This window comes from Danio rerio, chromosome 2 (genome assembly GCF_052040795.2).
Source record: "Danio rerio strain M-AB ecotype USA chromosome 2, GRCz13ab, whole genome shotgun sequence".
Classification (NCBI taxonomy): domain Eukaryota; kingdom Metazoa; phylum Chordata; class Actinopteri; order Cypriniformes; family Danionidae; genus Danio; species Danio rerio.
In genome coordinates this window covers 19,223,389-19,244,096 of record NC_141022.1, presented here as the reverse complement: position 1 = coordinate 19,244,096, position 20,708 = coordinate 19,223,389, and the positions used below count along the sequence as shown (strand labels likewise).

Here is a 20,708-nt window from a genome sequence, read left to right as displayed (position 1 = left end):
TAAATAAACTTGCCTTGCCTAGTAGAAGTAGTAGTAGTTCAGTTACTATTTAAACCTTTATTTAGTTCGATGATGACTATTCTTGTTGTTGTATTCTTATTTTATTTTTAAAGTAAAGTAGATTTTTATATATGAGTTGTATGTGAGTCATGAATAAAATGAGTTTCCATAATCCATAATTGTTACTTAAATATTGTATCTTTTTGGTAAAATGTATTTATTCATTGATTTTCTTTTGGCTTAGTCTCTATTTCAAAGGTCACCACAGCGGAATGAACCGCCAACTATTCCAGGATATGTTTTATGCAGCGGATGCCCTTCCAGCTGCAACCCGGTATTGGGAAACATTCCTACACACTCATTCACACACACACACACACACACACACACACACACACACACACACACACACACACACACACACACACACACACACATACACACACACTCTCACACACACACACACACACACACACACACACACACACACACACACACACACACACACACACACACTCATTCACTATGGCAGGGGTTCCCAAACTTTTCAGCCTGTGACCCCCAATATGACGATGCCAGTGACTCGCGACCCCCAATATCCTGGTTATGAATACAGAAACCTTGCATGCAATGTCACACACACACCAATACACCCAGGGATATTCTTCGTTTAATGTCAGTGCAGTAAGTGGGCCAGAAACTTTAACCTGGTGTTATAAAATCAATCTACTGCATCTGACGCTATTGCTGTGTCTTTAATATAATGTAATTACCACTGGGGTCGCAATCCAATAGAACTAGTAACTATAAGCTACTATAGTAACTATATAGTAATCATAAACGACTATATTTTTTCTCTTCTGTAGGTTATGGATAAAATATGGTCATTCCTATATGATTTTATAATAATAAATATATTTTTTTAAATCACCAGGTGACCCCCCTTCATTGTCCCGCGACCCCTAGAGGGGTCCTGACCCCCACTTTGAGAACCCCTGCACTATGGCATTCACAATTTAGTTTGTTCAATTCTTGAACCAGCTACCTTCTTGCTTGCTGTAAGGCAACAGTGCTAACCACTGAGCCACCGTGCCGCCCTAGTTTGTAATATATATTTTCATAAAGATTACAAGACCATGTTAGCATTTATTTTTGTGCAATAATTTTTTATTAGCATTTTTATAAATGTATTTATATATTTTTTATTTTATTTTTTATACAGGTTGTCGCATTAAATATTAGTGGTGATTTTTAAAGTAAACAGCATAAAAACTTCCAATGACAACAACAAAAACAATAATAAATAATATTGTTACTGTTATTATTATTATTGATGTTATTTAATTTTGTGTATTTCTATTATTCATAAGTGGTAAAAGAATATTTTAAATGCTCACGAATAGCATGTAAAAGGAATATTGATTATTGTAAAATGACCGTGTGTTGATATTATTGCGGCTGCTTGAATATTATAAGGTATACAGTAATAGGACGGTCTTCGGGATCCTCCAGTATACCTGTAATCTACAATCAATAACAATTTCAGGGTTGCACAGTTTACGCATGCGCATAGCAGCTGCTTCTTCGTTCCATCCCCCACAACATAACATAACGTGCTGCTGTCGGTCCGGATTGTTGGACCAGTTTGGAATCGGGAGCATTGCAGCACATTTGGAGAGGTCAGAGGCCGGAGGATCTTCAGTCCTTCATCAGGGCATCAGCCCAGTGATTTCAGCCTCCTCAGACCAGGTCAAACCACAGCGCTTGTTTCTCATCAGCTGCGCCTAACATTTCAGCATGTCTAAAAAGAGCGAAAATCCAGCGGAGGGCAAAGAGCCCGAGAGCAGCTGGAAAGACGCGATCTACAACCCCAGGACCGGAGAATTGTTCGGCCGGACCGCGCGCAATTGGGGTGAGATGATAAACGTCAAATCATGCATGCTCGTGGTGAAATATGCAGCTGATTGAAATGACCGTTTTGTTAAACCACAAGCATGAAGACCCCGAGGTCATGAATGAACACTAGTGTGCACCGAAATTTACGAAAGTGATCCTTATCTTTGGCATTCCGACATTTTGATGTCATCAACTCTCATTGATGACATCAGTCGCAATTTAGCGTCTTATTTTGTCCCGCGTTCTGCATCATATTCAGTCATAAACGCGCTGCTCATGCTCGACGTCTTCAGAATGGCAGATCTTCTCGTGATACCAGCCGAGGAAAAAACATATCTAAGATTTCAGAAACATTGAGACGAAAAGAATGTTTAATGGCAGTGTTTTATTAGGTTTTAAAATGCAGCGAAGCGACTGTATCGTCCATGTTTTGCGTTTGAAGGTTCGGTATCGCGGAAATTTTCTCGGTGTGCAGTGAAAATTCACGGTGTTGTGAAAAAATGCCTCTTTTGATGATAATGAACATTAATATTACATCAGATTAGTGGGAAAATGATAATCATTTTGATTCCAGAATATGAATAACGTGAATCAATTTAATTATTTAAACGCAAGGCGTTTATATTTATCGACTGTTCAACATTTTTGCGCTAATTTCATAATATTTTGTTTTCTAAAAACAAACAAACAGACTTACAATGCTCACTGCCTTAATGTGCGAAAAAGACGAGTGTCATTAACCTTCTCTTGTCCTTCTTGACCTAAGGCCCATTATGCCTTGTCAAATTCAAAGCACTATCTTGACGAGCTCGTCTGAAAGATTAAAGGCCTGTTGGAATGAATCGCTTTCAGTCAGTCAGACTGACCCCAGTCTTCTGAACACTATTTGTTCTCCTCGGTTTGGAGATAGGCAGACCTGAAGAGCGATCGCTAACATCAAAGTGACGTCCCTGAGCGCCGCCGTGACGTCGCCAGGCCTGTGGGAAAGCTGAATAGGTCCCGTTTTCGCGCCTCACTAAACCTTCTGTGCAAATGACACATTTGATTATTTTCCTGGCGACAGCGATCAGCGACCTGCTGAATGGGACAATTACATTCATTTACTACGCGTGAATGTGAAGTAAACGTGAGCTTATATATATATATAATTAAGTGGTATTACTACGTTACTACTGATTTTCACCTCACCTGCGCCACAGCCGGAAATATTTTTAGGCACGAAAATGACGTGATTGTTATGGCCGTGTTTCACGCGAAATCCCAACAATTATGAATATATTAAACTATTGTTATTGTAGTTTGTTTCTGAGAACAATGACGCAATCTACTTGATAATTGATTATCTTTTTAAAAACCCAATATTTTCCAGAGTATAGGCATGTTTTGCAATTAACTTGTTTGTTTGAGTTAAATGCATTGATTGAGGTGATTGTTTTTTTTTTCCTCGCTAAGTTTTTTAAGTACACAAGATATCTTAACAAGACGTAGAAGTACTTTTGCCTGATATTTAAATACTGTGATTTAAATAAAAGTTTTGGAATATATATATTTTTTATGGGTAACATGGTGGCTCAGTGGTTAGCACTGTCGCCTCACAGCTAGAAGGTCACTGCTTCGAGCCCCGACTGGGTCAGTTGGCTTTTCTCTGTAGAGTTTGCATGTTCTCTCCATGTTGGCATGAGTTTTCTCTGGGTGCTCCGGTATCCCCCACAGTCCAAAGTCATGCGGTATAGGTTAATTAGGTATGCTAAATTGTCCGTAGTGTATGTGTGTGTGAATATGAGAGTATGTAGGTGTTTCCCAGTACTGGGTTGCAGTTAGAAGGGCATCCGCTGCGTAAAACATATACTCACCCTCCACTGGCTGTAAAACTGTATTAATAATAAAGTTTTTCTGTTGAACAGACAACATTATAGTTTGGTCGTCAAACACATAATGGTAACCACTGACTTGACATTAGAGGCTTGTGTCAACTGTGTGGTCATGAACATTCTTTTGAATATCTATTTTTGTATTCATTTGAAAATGGAAAACAGTTTTAGAACAGCTTGGGGGTACATTACATTATATTAACATTATTTTAGGCGAACTATTCCTTTAAAATGTGCTGCGCATGAAGTTCTAGCAGTGTTGTTGTTCAGTGGATTGCTTATGTTTATATTTTACAGTGTTAACACAGATATTTAATTTGAATAAAAATTATTAGAAAATATATGATTTGTATAAGATATTTTTAAAAATGTAAGCTCTATAGCAAAAGTCTAATCAGTTTAAATCTGCTGATCAAAAGCTAATCATCAAAGGTACTACTTTCCAGGCCTCATCCTGCTCTTTTACTTGGTCTTCTATGGCTTCTTGGCTGCCATGTTTGTCTTCACTTTGTGGGTGATGCTTCAGACACTGAATGACGACACACCAAAGTATCGAGATCGTGTTGCGTCCCCAGGTAAGTTTGTTAGTGTGCAGTTTTTATTATCGAGCTGTTTTTTACATGACTGTAGTGCAACAAAACTGTAAACGTTCATTTAAAACGCATTTAATGTCAGTTTAAATTTTGTTGCAGGGTTGGTTATCAGGCCAAATTCTTTGAATATAGAGTTTAACAGATCAGATCCTCTTGAATATGGCCAGTATGTCCAGCATCTAGAATCGTTTCTGCATCGTAAGTGCTCAGCATACATCCTTTGAAACATTTCTGAACTGGTTACATAATATTGTACTTGTATATTTATAGTGTCTCTATGTTCCGTTTCCAGAATATAATGACTCGGAACAAGCCAAAAATGACTTGTGTATGGCGGGACAGTACTCTGAGCAGGATGGGGAATCTCTGAAAAAGGTTTGCCAGTTCAAGAGGAGTTTACTTTATAGTTGCTCTGGGATGGAGGATACCACCTTCGGCTATGCTAAAGGACAGCCATGTGTTATTGTTAAGATGAATAGGGTGAGTAACCTTTGGGGTCAGAACCATTTTTACCTTTTATTTTGTTTTATAGTGAACCAGAAACATATGATCAGTGATTTTTACAAAAATGTAATTACAAAAATAATAATTACAAGAAATATTAACTGTGTTCCAAATCATAATATTAGATTGATTTCTGATGAATTATGTGACACTTAAGACTGGAGTAATGATGCTAAAAATGCAGGAATACATTTACATTTTAACTGTACTTTGATGAAACTAATATACAACGGAGGTGAGGATCCAATTGCAGATTCTTTATTAATAACAGAAGTCAGGCAGGCAAGGGTCTATGGAGACAGATTAGACTCAATAATAATTCACGCAAAAGACACGATGTACACATGCGTAGCCAAATTCACGTGCGTAAAATATTTATTTATATTCACAATAAAAATTCACGTGCAAAAATAAAAATACATTTTCATAAAATACGTTTCACAAATGCAAAACACCATTTGCAAATGTATAAGAGTGTGCAAAAAGTTTTGAATGTTTAAAACTTGTGAGTTCATCCTGAATGAGAATGTGCAAATCCTCTTTCACGTACGACTCCCCCTGGATACGTGTGTGTGTATTTTTGAGACTTTCCTGCCAGAGTCAGGGCTACTCGTACCTTTCAGCCAATCAGATGAGAGCTGTATTCAATAAAACCAACCCTGCGCTTCTTTTGCGCAGACTGTAAAGCAGGTCGCACACCAGAAGCGCCGCTCGGCGGCGCGCCACGCAGCGCCATGTATTTTAGAATTCTAAACATAGGTTTCTATCAGGATACACACACCAGCGCCGCAAGTCGGCGGCGCCCGGCGATGGCTCAGGACGCAGTTCATTTTTCAGCCGCGCCACAGAGCGCCATCTGATTAGTTTCATGTTAAATATCATTCGAATGTGCGCGTCTGGTGTGCGATACTTTAATCTGTCATGTACGCGTCGTGTCGTGGCGCCGAGCGGCGCTTCTGGTGTGCGACCTGCTTTACTCTCCAGCATGGCGAAGGGAGAAAGCAGCAGTCGCACTTTTTTTAAATTGATTAATTTATTTGACCATATCCTCACTCTTTTTATCCATTATTTTGTCACAGCTTTGCTCTTCCTATTTGGTTAATTTGGTTTTATGCACGTGAATTTGGCTACGCATGTGTACATCGTGTCTTTTGCGTGAATTTCTTTTGAGACTTATCTGATTCCATAAGGGTCAGTCACCGAAGCATTCATAATAATTAAGGGTAACCCAAAAGAGTTGTCAAAAAGGCAAAAGGTGAAATTTAGCACAGGAAACCAAGCCAAGGAAAACGCTTTGTAAAGGTTACAGGTAACAGCAAGACTCAGCAACTAGTGTGTGTGTGTGTCTGTGTTGATTTTAAAGTCGAAACCCGGAACAGGTGTGAGTGTGTGGTGCATGACAGGATTAGTAGTCCATATGGTGACAGATTTGTAGTCCTGAGTGAAAGTGAATGACTCCCAGCGATCTACAAGCCTGGACTGCTGGTGATTGCAGACAATACCAGCATGCCGGAAGTTACAGAAGTCTCTCGCATATGCACAGAGACTCCCGGATGCCCGTAAACAAATGACAATGTCCAGGAAGTTGCGCGTCTCCCCCCGGACCCTCAAATATGTCATGCACCAAGCTCCATCGCATCACTCCCCCCTCTTTTCAAATACGTCACGCCAACCCCCTGACCCCTTCAGATATGTCACGCAACTCACTCCCACCGGAAATGACTTTACTTGGGTTGGGATGTCTGTGATTGTAATAATAAACTTAGTTAGTCTTCTATTAAAAATATAAAAAATTTAATTATAAATTAATTATGCATCATCAAAAAAGTATATATGATAAAAATGTAAGAATAAAACTGGCATCGGGAAAGTATTTCACATTCATGACTAGCTGAGTAAGGCTGATAATGTGTCATTTTGAATCCTCAGATTATTGGTCTTAAGCCATCTGGAGATCCGTACATCAACTGCACATCAAAGGTAACAAATGTACACCTGTTCAATATGGATGCAGATTAAATAATGATTTACATTTCTGATATATAGACATAGTAGTACATATAAGATCATAAAATGTATATGTTTGTATCTGTGGTGTTTTTGTGGTTTAAAGCTGCAATTTGTAAGAAAAAAAATCAAAGACACACAAATGCCTCAATGCAGACCTTTTATTAAAATATTAAGATCCTATGCTGGCTGTTTCTAAAAGTAATGTTAAGGAACTACAACAGGTCCATACATGATGTAGAATAACCTCTCTGCTCTTCTTTCTTTCACCGTTTTTTTTTTGTACTAGTCTACCTAATAATTTACCATTATTATTACAGCTTTTGAGTGCTTTAGAGCTAAGCCACTCCTACCAGGAATGCTGGTTCTGGAATTTGAAAAAGGCTTTGTTAAGGTGTTATGAGTGAGGTACTATACTGTGTATTTACCAGCTTTAACAAGAAAAGAACTTGTTTCCCATGCAGCATGAATGACAAATGATTAAAAAAAACTATATGCAGTTGAACTCAGAATTATTATTCCTTCATAATTATTAGCCCCCCTTTATATTTTCCTCCAATTTCTGTTTAATGGATAGAGGATTTTTTTCAAAACATTTCTAAACATAATAGTTTTAATAACTCATTTCTAATAACTTATTTATTTTATCTTTGCCATGATGACAGTAAACAATATTTGACTAGATACTTTTCAGCACACTTTTTTACAGCTTAAATTGCAAGTTAAAGGCTTAACTAGGTAAATTAGATAAACTAGGCAAGTTAGGGTAATAAGGAAAATCATTGTATAACAGTGGTTTGTTCTGTAGACTGGAAAATAAATATTGCTCAAGAGGTTAGGCTAATAAAAACAAAACCGTTTTTTTTTTTTTAAACTGCTTATATTCTACTTGAAATAAAACAATTTCAAAATAAAATAACATTTTTCTAGAAGAAAAACATTATATAGGAAATACTATAAAAAAATTCTTGCTGTGTTAATCATTGTTTGGGAAATAATAAAAAATGAAAAAAAAAAATCTCATAGTCTCGTAATAATTGTGACTTCAACTGAGTATATACACTCACAGGCCACTTTATTAGGTACATCTTACTAGTACCGGTTTGGACTCCTTTTGCCTTCAGAGCTGCCTTAATCATTCGTGGCATAGATTCAGCAAGGTACTGGAAAATTCTTCAGAGATTTTGGTCCATATTGGCACGATAGCATCATGCAGATGCTGCAAATTTGTTGTTTGCACATCCATGATGCGAATCTCCCATTCCACCACATCCTAAAGGTGGTTTATTGGATTGAGATCTGGTGACTGTGAGGGCCATTTGAGTACAGTGTACTCATTGTCATGTTCAAGAAACCAGTCTGAGATGGTTCACACTTTATGACATGAAACGTCATCCCGCTGGAAGTAGCCATTAGAAGATAGGTACACTGTGGTCATAAATGGATGGGTATGGTCAGCAACAATACACAGGTAGGCTGTGGTGTTGACACGATGCTCAATTAGTACTAATGGGCCCAAAGTTTGCCAAGATAATATCCCTCACACCATTACACTCCCACCAGCAGCCTGAACTGTTGATATAAGGCAGGATGGAACCATGCTTTCATGTTGTTGAGGCCAAATTCTGACCCTACAATCCAAATGTTGCAGCAGAAATTGAGACTCATCAGTCCAGGCAACATTCATCTTCTATTGTCCTATTTTGATGGGCCTGTGCAAAATGTAGCCTCTGTTTCTTGTTCTTAGTTGACAGGACGCACTATGTTTGGTCTTCTGCTGCTGTAGCCCATCTGCTTCAAGGTTTACGTGTTTTGCGCTGTGTCGCGGCGCCAAGCGGTGCTTCTGGTGTGCGACCTGCTTGACTGCATGTCTGGGTTATAATCATGGCAGTGACGGACTGAACACAGAGACTGGACAGCCTAAGTTAACCCAATGCATGAAGTTGTGGACATGCATCGCAGAGCTGGTGCAAATACAACAAATACAAGCATTTTCTTGTATTTTTCTTTTGTTAATACCTTTGCATCAAACACGCTTTTTTTGATCCACTCTCTCATGCTACTCCAGCACTGCCTAACAAGGGGATTTACATTCAGAATAATGCAACAAGTAAAATCCTACATGACTTCACGCTTTTCTAAATCACTGTGTTGATTGTCAAGACATACTCCCTTATCAAGTCGATAAACTCAATCTCTCAACATGTATAAACGATGTAAAAACCTGCCATGTGAAAAACCGCACCGATCTTAGTTCGAACCGCACTAATCTTAGTTTGGTTTGAACACGAGCAGAGGTAAGCAGCTGTAGCAGTGAAAATGAAAGTACCCGGCAGTCAGGCAGAGGCAGTCAGGCAGCATAATACAGAATGGTGCAAAGCGCATCAAATGATCGGTATTTAAAAGGAGGAAAAAAGAAAAATAGATTAAATATATATTATTTTATATTAGACACACATCTGGTGCTTTTATTTGCTCCTGCTATACGTCCACAACTTCACGCATTAGGTTAAATTAGGCTTTATAGTTTCCATGTTCAGTCCTTTACTTCCACTGTATCTTTTTAAGAAAAAGGCAGCAGCATTACAACCTGTCTTTTATTCAGAAGACAAAGTCAAAGCTAAGCTGACAGCCAATCTTTCGTAGGCTCAGCAATACTTGCAAAAAATACCTCTGTATTCCTGCTACTGCAATATTTACACAAATATTTTTTATTCAAATCTTCTGCAACGATATTTAAATCGTGAATTTGTTTTACATTTATTTACAACTTGTTGACCAATTTATGTATGGCAGGGCCATTAAAAACACAATGTTCCTTAACCAGATGGATTTTCAAGTTACTTACAAAGAGAATGTTATTTCAGTCATGTTGTTGTAATGTTTTAAGTTGACTAATTACACAATAAAAAAAATCGAAATCGTGAATCAGTCAAACTTACAAACCTAGATTTTTTTTTTGCCAAATCGCCCAGCCCTAATATGAACTATAACTTTGCCGTCTGAATGAACAAAGAAAGGGCGCTGATCGCACACACTTACCAAATCTGTAGACAGGACAATCAACACCAACTGGAGCTGCGCCTTTTTTAAAAGGAGACAAGCAGCAAATCCGGATTTCACAATTTCCAGAAGTGAAAAGCTCTCGAGTAAAAAATGTTTCGTACAAACGTATTTCTGCCGCGTATCACGTGCACTGATCCACACGTGAGTCCAGTTGTGCTCTCATAGCTGGAAAATGAAAACAAAACCTTCACTGCAGCACATTATAAAAGCAACACAGACGACCCGTACCTCCAAACAATTCTTATTCTTTTCCCACTTCTTTTGGCAACACGTGTCGTCTCTCTGCCGTCTTAACACTGTTTCAGGTACAAACATTCTTCGAAGCAATCTTGCATATTAATGAAGTTGCACCGCATACACAATAGAGCGATCTGATTGGTTTGAACCAAGTCTTACTCATGAATGAATGCAGCACACTCAGAAACATAATACGGTACTCCTAGGTACAGACGTCCAGTCTACACGCTGGAATACATGCCAAGATCTCATGGCCGTGACGCAGCTTCAAAAATTTGTTTCAAACCGGAAGTACGAATTTGCTTGAAATTACACAAAAACAACCAATTTTCACTTTTTAGAAAAATATGTGTCCTAATAGTGTTTATAGCAGTGTGGGACACATATACGACTGTCAACAGCTCAAAAATGTGTTTTGGTGTTTCATGACCCTTTAATGTACTGTTATACCACAAATATTTTGCTCTGTTCAGAGTAGGAGACAGAATCATCTTCATATATTATTCTCAGTGCTTCATGGCAGTGAGTGGAGCTGAAGATCCATTTTGGTGCATCTTGCACAGTCCGATTCTCTGACTGGTGGAATTTTCGGAACAACATCATAAATAATGTAGTCTTTCTGCACAAATTTTGCTATTATAAAGGGTAGTTCACATGAAAAGGCCTATGATTTACTCACCCTCAACTTCTTCCAGACCTGTTTGAGCTTTTTTCTTCTGTTAAACACAAAAGAATATATTTAGAAGAATGCTAAAATCTAATAACCATTGACTTCCAAAGTATTGTTTTCCTTTTTATGGAAGTCAATAGCTACTAGTTTTCACCTTTCTTCAAACGATTAACTGTGTTAAACGACAAAAGTAACTGTTTGAGTAATATTGGTGTAAACTTTCCCTTTAAACAAGATTGTATGATGAATGAGTAAATACAGTTAATGCAAAAAGAAAATAAACAAATACCACAGAGCTCAAAACAAACTTTTTTTTTTACTTTTCCCATATTTATATTTCAGATATAATAAAGTAAAAAGATAATAATAAAAGAAGCCACACTTTTAATTGGTGTCCAAAGAACCACTTTTAGAGTGTTGGAACAAAAAACAGCCACTGTAGGAGCAGAATCTGCTATAATTATCAGCGTTTTCTTATGGATTTCAGCTTTAAGGTTTAATTTATATGTTGTTATGTTTCCTGCTTGAATTTCTGATTGTCAGTCCGTCCTCTCTCAAGAGTGTTTTTTTCTTTTTCCCTCCTTTTTTTTCTGTTTCTCTCGTGTCTCAATTGCATGCTGCCAGTCGAACTCCTTAGTAAAGTGATGGGTAAGATCACTGCATATACGGTCTCTCTCTATCTGCCATCTCTTATTCGCTTCCAATGTGACTGAGCATGTCCCTTACATGCAGTGTAATTCCTTGCCTTAAATTTTCTGCAAGCTTTAAAAGGGGCTATGTGTAGAACTCAGAAAGTAGAGGTGAATGACTTGTTTTTTGTTTGTTTGTAAAGTGTTACTTTACAGATGTCAGGTTTGTTATATATACAGTGTATATACAGTGGGAAAGATAAGTATTGAACACATCATGTTTTTTTCCTGGGAGTAATATTTCTAAATGAAGCTGTTGACATTGAATTAAACCAGATTTTGGGCAAAACCCAAACAATACAAACATAAAAATAAAATAAAACAAAACGATCAGAAAAATGAGTTCCGTGTAATAACAATGGAATGACACAAGGAGAAAGTACTGAACTACTTAAAAATATTTAATACTTTATATAAACATCTTTTTGGTGATGTCAGTTTAAAGACGCCTCTCGTGGAGAATGAAGTCACATGCATTTTTCAGGTGTGAGTTTTTCACAGACTTCAACAGTGAGTAAGAATCTTGATGGTTCTGTGGGTCTCGTCTATCAAATCTGATCTTTAATTTGTATTTTATATTGGATTCAAGTCAGGTGATTGGCTGGGCCATTCCACAGCTTGATTTTCATTCCCTGAAAGCATTCAAGAGTTTCCTTGGAATGTGTTTTGCATTATTGTCTTACTGAAACATCCACTGTAGTTTCATCTTCATCATCCTAATAATGTAAATGTTAAACTTAACAGCTAATATTAATTTACAATGACAGAGGGCAAAGGGTTACTGAAAAACATCTAAAAATAAAAGATTTCAGCTCCTGTCTGGGCTTTCACTGTCTTTCTACACCTCACTTTCTTCATGTGTTCAATACTCTTCCCTGCAATATTTAATTTAATTAAGCATAACTTATTTTGTAAACTAATTCCATTTGTTTTCTTTGCGTATATGGATTTTTTTTGGTTGTTACCAACATCTGGGAAAATCTCAAGTCAACGGCACCTTTAGAAATATGTTTTCTGAGAAAAATGGTGACGTGTTCAATACTTATTTTTCCCACTCTATATACACAATGTCTCATTCTAGGAAGTCATGGAAGGTCATTTGTTAAGTTTCATTAAAAGCTTTTCAGACATTGGCAATAAAATGTTAATTTATAATGATCTCTTTATGGAAATGCTTACATATAGCCCTTTTCACCTACAATTAACATTTTACATGATATAGAATTAGGGATGCAACGTCATATTAAACATAATCTAAAATGGTATAAAATAAACACAAAAAACCCCACAAAAAACAAATAATATTTTTTTTTATTTGCTCATTTAATCTTTTTTCTTTACTACAGTTACATTTAACATTTGATATTTAATTATTAGTGTTTTAAAGTGCTATTAGTGTTTTGAAATGAGTAATTCGTGGTGGTGTAATTGTAAAAATAGAGGAAATTTGTTATTTACTTTAAAAAATCTAATAAAAGTTCATACAAAAGTCTGTAATGTTGGCCGATATCTTATGCATCCCTAATCAGAATTAAAAAAATTGTCCATTCTCCTATTGGTCATCATTTGAATATTTTTGCTAATGCTATTTTTGAATAAGCAACAAGTCTAATATTAGGCCAAATATTAGCTCATTTAGCATGGCAAAGCTGCTGCATGTCATTCAGCGCTTGTTTTCTCAAAAGGAGCCTTACAAATACATTTCTATGCCGCAGGAGCTGTTTACACGGCATATTGATGATTTATACTAGTGTTACAGCTACATCAAACCTCATCATCTCTCACCCGGTGATGGTCTGCTGTCTGCACTTGTCTGATGCTATTTTCTCTATTCTCTTCAGAGTGTGAAACCTCTCCAGATGCAGTATTTCCCCCATGAGGGGACTATTGATAGGATGTACTTCCCTTACTATGGGAAAAAGACACATGTAAGTATGGCAGTCAGCACATGCTTTAAAGGATTGTTACAGGTTTAATAAAAGCTCAGGTGCTGGTGTTTGTAATGCTGGGTTCACACCAAATGCAAAGAGATCACGTCGAATGCGTCACTCGCTTTTGTTTCAACCCAGGCTCATTCTGAAAACAAACCTCTATATACATTTCTGGAGAGCGCCAAATACGTCCCAGGAGCTATGTTTTTTTTTTGCAGTTTTTGTTTTCGTGAACCCACCAGAGGCCGCTGTGAGCATTTTAAGATCTCAAATTTTTCTTTTCACGCCTGCTGTTCTTGCGTAAATCCACCAGAAGCTGCTGTCGACTGACTGAATGACTAACTGACTGACTAATCGATCCTCCTCCTTCCCTAAACCCAACCAATAGTGTTTTCAAAAGCGCCGATTGACCCGTCCACCCAATTCCCTAAACCCAACAAACAGTTTTAAAAAGCAATCCAGAAAAAGAAAAGATTTTACCACATTCTCACCCTGTTATTTACTAGTTTATTAAATATTTTTGATTCTGTTTTTGTCTTACCTGCTTTCTGGAAGCATTTCTCATTGGACTCGAACCACGTCTTCTCAGTCAACTCCTCTGCCTATCAAGTCTGCCAACGTAAATGGCGAGCCACTGGACAAATTGGTAACAGTGGGAAAGCCGTTCATACGGAAGTAAGCAGTCAGCTGGTGAGCGAAAAAAGGAACGGCATCATACCACCCCCTAGCATTTGTTTTAAAGACGAAATGCAGCCAAACATACTCCTGGCTATATAATTCACGATCTCCAGAAATGGATATAGGGCTCTGTTTTCAGAATGAGCCTGTGCTGTTTAGTTTACTCACAGAATGTTTTTCGCCTGGCAGAACGAATTTTCCACTCACTTTTGATTTTGTTTTAATTGCGCGGAAGACACTTTTAACTATTGAGGGGTTATTGCTAGAAGGGATACAGCTGTGGCCGAAAGATTTTTTTTCATTAGCCATTAAATTGTATTTTATTTTTGTCCACAGTCACGCCAATCCCACACCTACCATCACAGTAATGTAAAAACAGTAATTATTGTGCAGTGTCATTCTACTGCATCGATTTCTATATGCTTTATCTAGCAGTATTGTTGTGCAATGTCACAACAATTCTTCTGTATCAGTGTCTATATGCTATACTGTGCATTATTGTTGTGCAGTGTCACAAAAATTCTGCAATATCAGTTTTTATATTACCGGTATACATAGTGCATTTCACATCGCACATTCTACATCATTTGGGAAATTCGCCTTTATTTGTGCATTTGCATTGACTTTGTACACTCAAAAAATGACTTCTGCTATTCGTTCAATCTATTCTAGTTCTAGTTCAATCTGTAGTTCTACCTATCTAAAATGAGTTGAAAAAACACAATGCTTAAGTTTTTGAGTGGACAACTTAATTGTTTTATGTTCAATCCACTTAAATGTGTTAAAACGATTCAGTTAACTTAATCTATTTGTGTTGGGACAACATAAAGGAATTGTGTGGAACCCTTCATTTTTTACTGTGTATGTTATCTACTCGCACTAATACTAAAGTATCGATGTGGACCCAGCATTAATTTATGTTGATTACCACAAAAACACTTGCTTAATAATCTAAAATATGTATTACAATAGACATAATACACATCTATGCGTAGCATGTTTATGTAGCACTACTGGTAAGAAAAGCTGATGTGTGTTCTGAAACCTAAGGCTATTTGTCCAGCATATAATGGATGTTATGAAGGATGACTTTCACAATCTTAGCAGTAACAAAGAATATAAGATGGTAGAATATCTGAGAAGTTTTCTCAAGCTTATAACAGGCTTTCTTATTGAATCTGTTGGTATACAATCACACAATAACTTTTTCCCATTTTGGATGTGCTTTTGCAGATGCTATTTTAACCTGATGACTTAGTGCTTCTTGTTTGTGCCTCATCTTACCCAAACAATATTTTTGTTGTGGTTATTTAAACTGTCTTATGGTTGAACTTGTATTAAATCTGGGCTATTCTTTTAGATACATCATCATGTATGTAAACTGACGAGATTTCTTTCTGTTTATATATCATTAGATCTTTAATATATGTTTCGTTCACGCAAATGCAGCCGCTCTGTTGGTCCAGTTAGTTTCAATATGTTTAAATGCTGCCATCTAAACAACTGGTCTGAGATTGCTTCCAACAAACTTGTGGTTTCACTGAAATATGATAAACGTGGAGCAAAGGCACCTAAACAAACAAAAAGCAGGATATGATGTCACAAGATACAAACAAAAAAACAACAGAAAGCTCAATCATACTTGTTTTTTTCTCATCACAGTCAGGGTTGCCAGCAATAGTTGAATGCAGGCATACAGTCCTGTTTGTGTGACAGGAATTCCTGTTGCTGTTTCAACATATTTTATGAGCTTCAGTTCTCAAATGATAATAATACCATCACATTAAACAAGCCCGTTCAGCAGGTTCCATCACAAACTATAATAGCCAACTATCATTTTAATCCTTGGGTTTGGTCTTTGGGCTTTTTTCCCAAGACCTAATGAAAAGAGATCCAACCTACAAATGTGAACACAACTTAAGTGTGTATATTGAACTTAATTTGACACATTTAGTTGATTTTGGGTTACATTGCAACTACTTTTCAATAATAAGAGCATTAGTACACTGTAAAAAAAAAAACGTAAAAAAACTGCTGCCAGAAAATTGCCGGGAAAAAAACTGCCAGAATAAAAAATATAGATAATCTGTAAAAAAAAAACCAAACAAAAAAAAAAAACAGTAAATTTCTTGTTCCATAATTATAAGTTATTACAGATTTTAGCTGTAGTTGTACAGGTTATTACTGCCATTTTACTAATTATTACTGCAATTGCACATATTATTATTGTCATTTTAAAAATTGTTACTGTAAATATATAATTTATTAATGTAATTATACAGATTAATTTGTGTAATTATGCACAAAATCTCTAAATATTTCATAAAGTTTTCCACTTTTAACATACCTTTAAAACTAGAAAAAACTTTTTTTTACTAGAAAACTAGTAAAAATCTCATTTTTTATTATTTTTTATTTTTATTATTATTATTATTATTTTTACAAATAACACATTTGCCCATCATTTAACAACAAAAACAAGGTTAGTATAATGTGAGGATGCCTGCACAACAAAGTTGAGGGTTAAAATACCAATTTATTAACAGCAATTTATCTTGCAATTAAAGGTTGAGACAGGAACAAACAGGTGCATACAGATAATCCCAAGCTTAAAGGCGGCAAACAAAATAACAAAGTAAAGGGGTCAAACACGGCAAGGTAAGGGAAACCGCACCGTAATGCTCACTAAACAGTTTTAAACAGAAACGATATGTCTGTGCATGCTGAGTTTATAGTCCTTGAAATCAGTCCATAGCGATCTTCTGACTGTGTGTGTAATCAGTTAGAATTAGGAACCTGGGTGTGCGAGGTGCCTGCTGGGAGTTGTAGTTTGTTAAAGTAACGTGTGTAGTTTTCCAGCGATACGCAGTCGCTAGATCACTGGTGATCATTATAGTTCACATAGCAACATTGTTAGAGTAGTAAAATAAACATTTCCTAGTCTACAGTGCTTGTATTATATGCCAACAAACAAAAGGCTATTATTTCACTTAAATAAACTCATGTTAATCTTCATATGATTACTATCTTCGCTAAAAACAATTTGACTGAATTTTTGTTTCCCTATTTTTACTGGAATAATCTGTAAATATTCATGTAAAATGACGTGTTACTTTCTGAAAAAACATAATATTTCATTTAAAAAGCAGAAAAATAATGTTATACCAAAATAGAAGCAATAACCTTAAATTTAATGTTAGAATTTTTATTAAACAACCTATCTGTAAAACAACAGGTATTTCACTGTATAATGAAAAAAAATAACCTTGATTCTGTAAAACAAAAATACAGACAATTACCTGTAAAATAACGTTTATTTTTTAGAGTGTAGACCAGTGGTGCTCAACCCTGTTCCTGGAGATCAACCTTCCTACAAAGTTCAGCTCAAACTCTGATCAAACACACCTGAAGCAATTAATTAGGACCTGAACAGCACTTGATAATTACAGGCAGGTGTGTTTGACTTGGGTTGCAACTGAAATCTGCAGGAAGGTCGATCTCGAGGAACAGGGTTGGTCACGCCTGGTGTAGACTGTAATATTGGGGTTTGGGTCAAATGATATGGTCTTTTCAAAATTTCTTATTGACCTTTTTCTTAAATGCGGAAGTGTGCCTGTTTTCGGGATTGTTTTAGAACTTCCGATTCAGTCGCCTATGGGAGAAATGACTAGGAATAATAAACGGCAGAAAAGGGTCAAACTACTTGCTCTACAAACAAATGTTTGCATGACTATACAGACCAAGTAGAATAATGTAATGAGAAAATATTAGTTTGCAACATCAAACAGCAAAGTTTTTAATGTCTAAAAATGAATAGAAGTGAATGAGACCGGAAGTCTCAAGCCAAAACGATTCAAATGGCTGCGCCCGCTTGTCGGTGAAGAATAAGGTGAATAGTCAGGATAATGTTTGTTGGTGGAGGAGTATCAACAGATTTTTATAAGCAGACAGTCTGCTAATAATCTCATGAGAATTATTTGGCAATGTAACTTATACACTGAATATGTCAACAGAATATGCAATGGGAACCATCTAAATAAAGTGATTCGGTGAAGTGCTCAATATTTCATTTGTTTTTTATCTTTGTACCTCCTACAGAAGGGTTATGTTCAGCCTTTGGTTGCTGTAAAGCTGTTGCTTAAGAAGGAAGACTACAACTCCGAGCTGATTGTAGAGTGCAAGGTTGAGGGCTCCAACCTCAAGAACAATGACGAGCGTGACAAGTTTCTTGGCCGCGTCACCTTCCGGGTCCTGGTGACCGAATAAAGCAGTTGCTGGTGCGGACGCTGAAGGGGAACTTGTGCTACTTTTCCTCCCTGTTGTCTCTGATCTCCTTTTAAGCCCTCGAGTGTACGTCCTGCTGGTCCTCAGCAGGACCTAAAGGACCTGATTTAACTCTCCAGACAGGCATGACTGATTGATTTTTGTTAATGAATCCCTCTCACCGTGTCTTAACAGGATCTCTGTTTAGTCTGCTGTCAAGCTCCTCCTCCTGCTGAGCGTCACCGAACATTTAATTGAATTTTAACCCAGGGCCTCGCATTCCCTAGATGTTTTGAATTCTTTAATGTTGTACACTTAAAGGAACACTCAATGTTTTAGACATAGGCTCGTTTCATAGCTCACTAGAGTCAAACAGCTCACTTTCTGAACTATTCAGCAAATCTGCAGTTGTGGCTCAAAAATTAGATGCAATTTTATTATGCAGCATCTGGAATTATTCGCCAGCTAGGTAACATCGCTGTATAATATCATTGTGCCTGATGCAGCCTTGGTACCGCAGCAAAATTCCTTGATTAGTACGCCAGAATGAGTATAGTTCCTAGACACATCGGCCTAGAAAAGAGCAACTTTTCAATTTGTGTTGTATTTAGAACAAAATCTCGCTAAGAGTCAAGTTTAAATAGGAAAATGATCAAAATATCTAAATGCTAACGGTCTAATCTGATTTAATGATTTATGCTAAGCTAAAAAATACTCATGCCAGATTTAATTACAATAAAACTAAACTAATCAAACAAAACTCAAAACTAAAAATCAACTCTAGATGACTTGCGAAATGATCCTATTTCCAGAAAAAAGTGTTCCTTTAAGGGGATTTTTTTGTTTACATTGTGATTGAAGAGACGGGTTAGATGCTATCTTAATCCTTGGTTGGTGTTTTTGTGTTTGTGTTACCCTATGTGAATATATTTAATGATCGTATTGACATATTGCTGTAAGACGTGCGTTGAAAAAGTGGCATAATATGGCACTTTTTCGAAGTATGAAATATGATAGGTGCCAAATTTGTAACTTAAATGATTTTCATAACCTCTGCATGGATCTTTGTCCGTGCAGATGCCTTAAGAACCATTTAACATCTTGGTACAAATGCTATTTTGACAAATAAAGAAGAAAACATAAGTACCTGCTTGTAGAGTGTTTGTTATTTCCCGGATGTACCACACGATGGCGTTAGATCTCATATATAACCCATGATATAACCTCTATTTCTAGCATTTTGTTGACTCGAGAGCTTGTTGAAATTGTGTTGAGTAGCACTTTGTTTTGATTATACAAGCTTACTTCTTTAAAAACTCGTTCTCTTACTACACTGGAACATGGTATTGTGCCATGTGTCTTGTTCAGTTAACTTAACCATGTCACAGTGCTCAACCAAACATAGCGCCGTCTATTCCTGCCTGCAGCTATCAATACATCAGTAGTTACGTCAGCTGATTAAATGCCCACATTTAGTCACAGACACAGAATCTGCTTCAGGCTTGTAAAATGGATTATCATTCAAGTCCAGTTATCGTATCACATTTCTGTGAAAGTTTAGCTCACGTTTTCAATTATGAAGCTTTTGAAGTATGGCGATTCCAACGAAATATGAGAAAACGATCATTTTAGGACATTAACACAACTTCTTAACATTTATACTAAAGGGGGTAGTTCACCTAAAAATAAAATTACTCTTTATTTACTCACCCTATGGTGTTTGTGAAGCTTTATTGTAGACTATATATATATATATATATATATATATATATATATATATATATATATATATATATATATATATATATATATATATAGTCTACAATATATATATATATATATATATATATATATATATATATATATATATATATATATATATATATTGAATAATGTTGAAAACTGCTAGCCATTGATTTTCACAGTGTAGAGTGTAGTTAACTCAAAATGTACTGGAAGTTAATTCTACTCATGTGAAAATAATTTTGTGTTAAAGGTAACGAGTTCATTAAATACTTCATAAATTCAACTTAAATAGAGTCAGTTCACAGTACTCAAATAGATTTTTTTTAAGCTCCAATGGTTTGTTGCAATCGGTTTCCTCAAATGGTTTGAGCTGCCTTTTACAGTACTCAGTTGATGTTCGCTTCATTTTTTGGGATTTTACTGTGCTTAAATTGCTTCATTTTCTCCAACAGATTAAGTTCACAGTACTCATTGGGATTAGTTTTTCAACTAAAATGTTTTGTTGTAATCGGTTTCCTCAAATGGTTTGAGTTACCTTAACTTTTTGGGTTTTACAG

The 20,708-nt window shown here is 36.3% G+C and overlaps 1 protein-coding gene and 1 long non-coding RNA gene across 5 annotated transcripts; one reads left to right on the top strand and one right to left on the bottom strand.

Moving 5' to 3' along the window:
• Positions 1-1,568: 1,568 nt before the first annotated feature.
• Positions 1,569-19,551, top strand: atp1b3a (ATPase Na+/K+ transporting subunit beta 3a). 4 transcript variants are annotated; one of them, XR_015477534.1, is made up of 8 exons: positions 1,638-1,912; positions 4,214-4,342; positions 4,460-4,558; positions 4,653-4,840; positions 6,794-6,844; positions 11,469-11,492; positions 13,375-13,461; positions 18,241-19,551. XR_015477534.1 is itself a non-coding variant. In NM_131221.2 (7 exons), exons 1-7 carry the CDS (start codon positions 1,798-1,800, stop codon positions 18,406-18,408), a joined length of 837 nt encoding a protein of 278 aa, NP_571296.2. In that variant the 5' UTR covers positions 1,569-1,797; the 3' UTR covers positions 18,409-19,551. The 4 variants fall into 4 exon arrangements, 2 of the variants coding, with proteins under 2 accessions (NP_571296.2, XP_087094908.1); XR_015477535.1 differs by having other exon boundaries at positions 1,638-3,022; NM_131221.2 differs by lacking the exon at positions 11,469-11,492 and having other exon boundaries at positions 1,569-1,912.
• Positions 9,457-13,436, bottom strand: LOC147837058 (uncharacterized). Its single transcript, XR_015478371.1, has 3 exons — positions 13,319-13,436; positions 10,854-10,890; positions 9,457-10,750 (listed from the first exon to the last, which is right to left on the bottom strand). It is a non-coding gene; the product is annotated as an uncharacterized LOC147837058 (long non-coding RNA).
• Positions 19,552-20,708: the final 1,157 nt, after the last annotated feature.

Coding starts and splice junctions, on each gene's coding strand:
- atp1b3a (NM_131221.2), top strand. CDS start 1,798: ATGTCTAAAAAGAGCGAAAATCCAGCGGAGGGCAAAGAGCCCGAGAGC. Junction 1,913..4,213: donor CCGGACCGCGCGCAATTGGG/GTGAGATGATAA, acceptor ACTACTTTCCAG/GCCTCATCCTGCTCTTTTAC. Junction 6,845..13,374: donor ACATCAACTGCACATCAAAG/GTAACAAATGTA, acceptor TATTCTCTTCAG/AGTGTGAAACCTCTCCAGAT.